The 8,888-nt window shown below is 36.8% G+C and overlaps 1 protein-coding gene across 1 annotated transcript in view; it reads left to right on the top strand.

Moving 5' to 3' along the window:
* The window catches only part of poc1b (POC1 centriolar protein B), a 47,495-nt gene extending 43,536 nt beyond the window's left edge, over positions 1 to 3,959 (top strand). The window contains exon 13 of the mRNA XM_081355524.1: positions 3,835 to 3,959. Coding sequence (XP_081211650.1) covers positions 3,835 to 3,841 — 7 coding nt within the window. The 3' untranslated portion in view covers positions 3,842 to 3,959. The remainder of the gene's footprint in view (positions 1 to 3,834) is intronic.
* Positions 3,960 to 8,888: the final 4,929 nt, after the last annotated feature.

Here is an 8,888-nt window from a genome sequence, read left to right as displayed (position 1 = left end):
ATGAGTATATCAGTTTTTGTGGGATGCCTGTATTAGTATAATAATAAAATTATATAATTTTTTTTGTCACACCACTAATCCTTGATAGGTGTAGCATAAGTCTTCCTTAATTGTTTTAATTTTCAAATTGGTCACATTCCATCAAATGAATCAGGCTCTGGTTTCATAATTGTGCTGTTATTGTCTTACTACTGCTTATGCGGCATAATACTCCAAGCAGCATTATGCAATCACTGTGTGTCTCAGTTACCTCATTTTTTTTTAGGACACGTAGTAGGATAATACACGCTTAGTCCACTTATGTCATGTCTTCTTCCTGTCTGTAAGCCTTTATGTAAGCAAATGGTCGCCATCCATCCCACACTGATGTGCAGGTGTGTTATGGGAAGGCCCTGCTAATCCCAAAAATTGCCAACAAAGCAGTGCCCTAGAGAACAGAGTGCTTTGTATGTGTGTCTCCTTGTCTGTAATCCTCTCCAGGTGCTCTCGACCATTCTCAACTCTTCTAATCACTCTGCTTGTCTTCGGCTGAGGGGGGTGGTACCTGCCAACTGCTGTTTTTGTTTTAGATTAGCCGCTTCCCTAAGTCCCGACCCTCGGCCGGATGTCCCAAACCCATCTGTCACCGATCCCTCTCCCAGAACGGAGGCTGAGAGGATATAGAGGAGGAGGCCAAGAAAAGAGGATGAGCTAGTGAAAGAAGCTAGGAAGTAATTGCATCTGGTGTTATTCTGTGTTTGCTGTTGCAAGGACTACATGCTAATGTCCTGATATTCACAATGTTATGATTTGGTTAATTGATAAAGCCAATTAAGCCAAATGATTGCATTCATATACCGGTAAATCTTAGAAATGATTTGTAGTGGGGTGGGGGTAGAGAACAACCCATAGATATCAAGAATATGCTAATTGCTAAGTCCACAATTCTTGTTGGACTTAGCAATTAGCATCAACTTGATGTCTATGGGTTGATCTTGTATACTTTGCAAACACTTTTTTTGTGTGTATTATAGGTGCGTTCTGTTCAACCATAAGTGCCCTACGAGGTGGACTTCACAGGGTATTTCTTCTTAAATCCAAAGGGAGTGAACATGTTCTTTGCTAGTTCCGCTACTTTAATGTATTTGTCAATGTCAACCTCATTGGTTTTATTAAATGTTAACCTATTGTACAATAAGAAGATATTTCCCCATAGCTAGTTTGCTAGCAAGCTAATTTTTGTCAATAGTTTGTAGTTGACTACTCTTTCACTCAAATAGCGTCTATAACTACTTAAAATCATGATTTGCTTGTAGCTTGACATGCTACAAATTTATATTAGCATCCAGCATTGTTGTTGACATAGCCTATATTGTAGCCCACTAGAAAAATCTTGAGAGTGGGAGACTCAGACTCTCAGTTGAGATAATAAAGAGATCTTGGTGAGTTTTGTGCTTTTTTAGACATTAAATCTGCACTAGCATATTTGCCTGCAATCTTTTGTGGACTTGGTTGTCACATTTGGTCAGGTGAGCCTGTGTTTCCGGCAATCTTTCCGGTAGTTTTGTGTTAAGCAGGTTAAGAAGCATTTCCTAATCTTTTAAGATGCTGTTGCGCACAAGACCATGCTGGCAGCCCGCCTGGATGAGGGGATGACAGTGTTTCATACGCAAACCTTCATCCAACAAGCTGGCAGGAGTACGTCATGCTGAGGAGGGCAGTATGCTGTCTGTCTCAAACCTGTCTCGCTGCTGCGATCTCGCTGTCAGATTGACTGGAAGGATGTTTAGGCTATGTCTGTTTATATGGTTAGGCTCTTTTAAATGGCATTTGTGGTTGAATTTGACATGAGATGTGAGGTGAATCATACTAGCTGAGCTACTGCTAAGTGTGTTAAGTTGAATCACTACTGTAGTTATGCATTTAAAAATTGCTCCTGGCCCAACTTATTTAAAATAATCAAATTCGTTGTTTTTTTTTTAAAAGCTACATGAACAAATTGGAACTACATGTACGTTGTTTGTAACATTGCTAAAACAGGCAGGGTTTTTATATATATATATATATATATATATATATATATATATATATATATATATATATAATTTATATACATCACTCTTTTGGGAGTTAGTATTATGCTAGTCAAAGTGGGGTCAGCCCTATGTTCCCACGGCCCCATGTTCCCACATTTCTAAGAATTTTTTTTTTTTTTACGATTTGTCTAAACCCCAGTTACGGGTAGGTTTAGGGGTGGGGTCAGGGGTAGGCCATTTGTGGGAACAGAGGGCTGTGGGTACATAGGGCTGTGGGAACATAGACATGCTCCTGTAAAGGTATGCCTACAATTTACAAAAAAAAAAAAAAAAAAAATGTATGTGGTAAAAAAAGTTTAATTTAGCATAATAATATGTGACCCTGGACCACAAAACCAGTCTTATGTGTAATTTTTTTTAAATTGAGATTTATACATCATCTGAAAGCTGAATACATAATCTTTCCATTGATGTATGGTTTGTTAGGATAGGACAATATTTGGTCAAGATACAACTATTTGAAGATCTGGAATCTGAGGGTGCAGAAAAATCTAAATATTGAGAAAATCACCTTTAAAGTTGTCCATTTCTATTGGCGATAGTGCTGCATCCATTCACAAAAATAAATGTTTTATATATTTAAGGTGGTAAATTTACAAAATATCTTCATGGAACATGATCTTTACTTAATATCCTAATGATTTTTGGCATAAAAGAAAAATCTATAATTTTGACCCATACAATGTTTTGTTGGCTATTGCCACAAATATACCCGTGCAACATAAGACTGGTTTTGTGATCCAGGGTCACATATGTAGTTAAGCTAGTTAACTGCAAGAAATTCAGCTGAGTTGGTTTCACATGCCTAAAATTTAATGGGTTCATGTTGAGAATGTTATTGCTTAATGTTCTGTTATCTTGCCGTTTTGGCAGTTAGCATGCTAGTTATATTATACTGTATATTGCTCCATAATTTGCTGTAAAAAATGTGTTTGGCATGCTAATATATGCTATTACTAGCTAGTAAACTGCAAGTGGTTCATTTGAACTATTTTTTAAATGCGTAAACTTTATAGGATTTATCGGTTTGAGAATGTTATGCTTAATGTTCTCGTTCTAATTATTTAGCGTTATGTTAGTTTATACTTTTATATTGCTCTAAAAAATGCTAGCATGGAAAGAAAACCTCATTTGTGTGCTTCCTGCCCACAATTTACATATGTTGTAAGGAAATGGTATTTTTGCCATGCTAATATATGCTAATGCTAACTAAGCTAATAGTTAACTACAAGTGATTCATTTGACCTTGTTTCAAATGCTCAAACTTTATTGGGTTCATGCTGACAATGTGCTTAATGTTCTGTTGTGTTGCAGTTTTGAGAGATAGAATTACGCTACTTATCTTATACTGTATATTGCTGTGCAAATGTTAGCATGGTAAAAGGTCTCCTCATTCTTGTTATCTTCAATTTACATTATACGTAACAAACTGGAATTCGCAACTATTTTTACATGTTGGTAAATTGGTGGCTATATTCGTATGAATTTTTGCAGTGTTATTCATACATTTTTGTACAATCTGCTAATGGCCCACTGGTTTATTTAGTTCATGTTTCCACTACACACACGGTATTTGAGTTTAATAATGTTAAAGAAATCCATTTCCAATGTGTGGATCCACTGTTCTTTTTTTCCCTTTTTTTTCAGTATGTATAAGTAGAAAATAATGTGTGAGTTGCGTTTCCTGCTAGATTTGCCGAAGTGAAAAGACAAAGACAACTTGCAATATCTCACCCTTTTCCTTCACACTCTTTTGCAGGTTGTGAAAATGAGACGGTGGAAATGATTCGGGTTGCATCTGCTCTTTTCCTCTTGTTAAACCTACATCTGCCAGACCATGACAGCTTTAACACCCTCACATGCTGACAGTGATTTGGACATCCGCAGCTGGTAGGGGCTCACCTGACCTCAGACTCTGTAATTATTGCAGCTTCTGTTTTCCCTCAAGTCTGCTAGCATCCAGAAGCTCTCGAATGAACGCTGTACAGCAGGGCTTTACAAATCTAGAGGGTGGATTGTGGTTCAGAAGGCCCCTAAATTTTCCAAAATTGCATTACAAATATGAGTGAAATAGTCACAGCTGTGAGATATAATTTGTAAGAGTAATTTGTCCTTGGGCTTAACAATTTAAACCAAGGACACTACAGGCAAAAACATGTTTTTTCATGCACTGATCATTAGTATGGTGATATCTATAGTTATTTTATAGCCTATTCACCTTGCGCTGTCTTGCTTTAAACTCAACTAAGAGGTGAATAATGCAGTTTGGAATGAGACAACCAAGTGTAAACTCGAATGAGAGATTTAACACTCTTGTATTTAAGTTGAGGACTTGTTTAGTCTGGGCATTAAATATGGGCAGACCAGCATGCCAGTCCCAGAACGTAATGGGTGCCACCATCTCCTTTTACATTAACCCTTAATGCACCACTTTGAAAGGCACTAAACCGAGTGGGACTGCAGCCCCTTTAAGCTTTTCTGATCGTTTGTCTCAATTGCCCTTGAGAAAATTTGAATGGCACTTGAGTAATTGTTTCAGGACGTCTTAATCTTTTCTCAAAAGAGGGGAAACAATAGTCCCATTGAGGCGGTGGGACTGACCATAACCTTGTGGGTGGTCCCGGAGCAAAGTACCTCAGATATTATTATGGAGCAGGGCTGCTTTTTGAATCCGCGCACCTTCGTATAGCGTGACCTTTGTGCGAGACTCCCCTCACAGAAGGATAAAAGAGATGCTGTGAATATGCTAGTGGGGTGGCGTATCACTCCAGCTCCCAGCCTATCGACCGTCTCCAGCGGCTCTATCCAGAATAGCCCCGCCGTCTTGCTTGAGGAACTGTTGAAACTCTTTGAGGGGTGACGCAACGCTTTGGGTCTGACTTACCTGGCTAAAAATGGGCATGTGTTGGACGAACACTCAGCCTTGGTGGGTGGTCCGGCCTTATGAGCCGTTTTCCGAGCAGCTTTTATGCCTTTGTGAAGCGAGGCTGAATATGAATCCTGCCACTTTTGTATAATTCTCGTTACAGAGGACGGGAGAGAATCCTTGCTGATTTAAACGAATTAAACCGCAAGAGTATATATCAGGAAAAATATTTATTTAATAAAAACTTGCGTTAATTGGCAAAATGGCAAATGTAGTGAGGCTGAAATGTCTATAATTAAATATTATTAAAAATTAAATAGATAATTTAATATGATATTTAATAAATAATTATATTAAAATACATATATTTATATAAAAACATTTTAAAATATAATATTAAATTATAAAATAAATGTAAATATATTTTGAATTACATTTATATGTTTATATGTTAATTTAATATTGCTAATATAAAATATTTTTTTAATAAACAGATTTATTTATAAAAAAAACTTTACATGTCATACATTGGCAAATGTTGTGAGCCCAAAAAAGAAAAAAGTTTGCATTGGAGGTTGAATTATATTTATTACTTCTAGTTTACGTCGCAAACAATGGTGTCTATAACATGCAAAGAAAACTATCCATTTCCTTCATCTCAATGGCAGTTGCTCGGCTGATGCAAGACTTCTGATTTAGTATTAGATTGTTTGGAAAACTTTTAAAGCATCCACTAGACCAGGCACTGCAGGATTCATATGAGTGAGCTTGCAATCATTATGGTGTACAACATTAAGAGAACAAAGCGTAGAGGTGCAGATATACTGGAAGTTAAAGGAAAGAATAAACACATTCCACTATTCCTCTGCAATTTGCCTTTCCATTACGCCTCAGCACAGACCAGTGGGTCGCTGCTGGGACTTGCAAGAGGATGTAAAGTGTTCCCCTCTCAGCCAGCACTGTAATTACACGCCATCAACTCCTCAGTTGCCATACAAACACATAATAACCTTCATCCTGCTCTCCTTCAATTACCCTCCCCTCTCTCCGCTATTACCCAGGATACCCCGGGGCCCCCTGTCTGCCTCTGTTTACAAATTCCTACCATATTTCAGGATCTGCAAGACCTCTGTTAAAGGGGTTGAGGAAAACAGCTGGGTCTGGAATGACGCCTTGCAGAAGGGTCTTTCTCAACAGCTCTGGGCCTCTACCATTCATTCATCAAGAAAAGTGTTGAAATAAGAACATTCATTCCCGGTGGAGGAAAAGGCGTGCGGTGGGAAGGATGACTTGAGAGAATGTTTATGGGTGTTTCTTCAACTTTGGCCACTTTTACTTCCCAGGGGTTGATATTTATTAAATCTAACAGTTTAAACTTTTTTTTTTCCTTTGTTTTCAGAAGGTCACATTAAAACCTGGAAACTTTTTGCAATGCGTTCATCTGTACTTTCACAGTATCTGACTGTTTTATACTTTTGGTCCACACCAAGACTTTTAATCTTAAAATCTTATTTTTATCATAAATATTTGATTTATTAAATTGTTTTAAATGTTTGAAGAGAAATGCAAAGTAAGAAAATATCATTTATTTGTGTGTATTTAGGATACATTAAATGGCAGTACTGAAATGATCCTTGGCCAGAAAAAATTGTCTTCAGTTTTATTATTCAAAATGTATTTTTTATTATTATTATTATTTTATTTTTTCATGGAAATGTGACTGCTTGGGATTTTCATTACTTTCAGAAAAGAAAGAATAATATAATGACAAAATTATCCTACTGTTTAAAGGTTTGGGGTCAGTAAGATTGTTTTTAAAATAAATTAATACTTTTATTCAGTAAGGATGCATATTAAATTGGTCAAAAGTGAAAATAAAGACATTTATACTGTAAAAAAAAAAAATCTGTTTCAAGTAAATGTTGTTCTTTTGAGCTGTCTATTCATCAAAGAATCCTAGGGGAATAAAATCCAGCTGTTTTTTTTTTTAAACATTGATGATGATAATGTATTTTGAGCACAAAATCAGCATATTCACATGATTTCTGAAGAATCATGACTGATTCAAGAATGAAGACGAGTAATGATGCTAAAAATTCAGCTTTGGTCACAGGAATAAATTACATTTTAATTACATTTTGATTAAAATGTAAATAACATTTCACAAAATTTAGTTTTTTTCAGTATTTTTAATCATAATTGCAGCCTTGGTGAATATAACAGACTTCTTTTTGGAAGAAAAAAAAAAACTTTCAAAGGTTTTGGACATTGTTAATGGACCAATTAAACTGACTAAAACTAAGTGTTTCTGAATGTTCAAAAGTGCCTGCAGTTGAGCAAACACTCTTAGACATAATTGCAATTTTAACAGAATTTTTCTAAAAGTGGAATTTCAGAGTTCAAGAGCTTTAAGGATGTTAATGTGAAGTGACGATTGTGGAAAACCTGATGAAAACGAACCATCACAAAGGGCTTTTGTGTTTAAGGGTGGTCCGACAAGACATGCCCTGTGGGGTGATAATGGTTTTATAGTTGTATGTATCCAGATCGATAATGTGTCCTGTACATCTTTAATAGTCACATGACTGAATGTCCATATGTATGCATGAAATCACATGAATAATGTAGTAAATCGGAGTGAAAGCCGTCCTGACTTAATAGTTTGTTGATGACTTCTTAACATGGGATCTCGGTTTCATCTGAGCACTTCCTGTTTGTAGCGCTGCTGTTGCTTGCTTGTTTACTGCGGTTCTCTGGAGAGACCCTCGTGGCTCTGCTTCCTGTTTTGATTCAGAGAGTGCATTATTGTGCACAACTAAAACCAGCCCAGCCTTGAAACCTCTATTAGATTCCCAGGAGTGTCCTTTAATGTGTCCCTCCTCTCGGCCTAAGGCAAACCCATTTATTGTCCTGCTAAGAGTTCAAACAAGTGCTATTCAAACACACAGACTGGAAGCCAATTATGAAATTACTAGGAGAAAAGCTGCATTAAGAGGAGTCTCATTCAGGATGAGGATTTGTATAAAATTAGGCAGAATTTAAAATATTGTGATGGTTTTAATGGGCTTCACTTTAAATTACTTTTGTCACCTTCTTTTAAAGGGATAGTTCACCCTAAAATGAAAATTAGCCCATGATTCACTCACCCTCAAGTCATCCTAGCTGTATATGACTTTCTTCTTTCAGACGAATACAGTCGTATTTATATTAGTTATATTAAAAAAGTCCTGGCTTTTCCAAGCTTTATAATGGCAGTCAATTGCTGTTTCTGTTTTGAAGTCCATAAAAGTGCATCCATCCATGATAAAAGTGCTCCACACTGCTCTGGAGGGTTAATAAAGGCCTTCGGAAGTGAAGCGATGCATTTGGGTAAGAAAAATATCCATATTTAAAACTTTATAAAGTAAATTAACTAGCTTCCGGCCAAATTAACATACGTCAAAGCGCAACTTATGTGAGTAATGCGACATACTGCCGATATTTACTCTAGGCCATTACGCACTTCGCTACTTCCGACGTCATAAGTTGCGTAAGATGCGATTTATACGTAAGTAGACTGCGTTTGGCCGGAAGCTAGAATTTTACTTTGTAACGTGTTAAATATGAATAATTTTCCTACACAAACGCATGGCTTTACTTCAGAAGGCCTTTATTAACCCCCCGGAGCAGTGTGGAGCACTTTTATGATGGATGGATGCACTTTTATGGACCATTCACTGGCTATAAAGCTTGGAAGAGCCAGAACTCCGATTGTATTCGTCTCAAAGAAGAATGTCATATGCACCTAGGCTGACTTGAGGGTGAGTAAATCATGGGCCTAATTTTCATTTTTGGGTGAACTATTCCTTTAAATGACTTTTGTCACCTTCTTTTAACCTCTCAAACAGTGCTCTTTACATGCATGACTTGCAGTTTTGATGTTTATGAAAGTCCACCAACCCCCAGGA

This window comes from Scardinius erythrophthalmus (assembly GCF_964197995.2).
Source record: "Scardinius erythrophthalmus genome assembly, chromosome: 24".
NCBI lineage: Eukaryota > Metazoa > Chordata > Actinopteri > Cypriniformes > Leuciscidae > Scardinius > Scardinius erythrophthalmus.
This window is presented reverse-complemented; position numbering and strand designations above follow the sequence as displayed.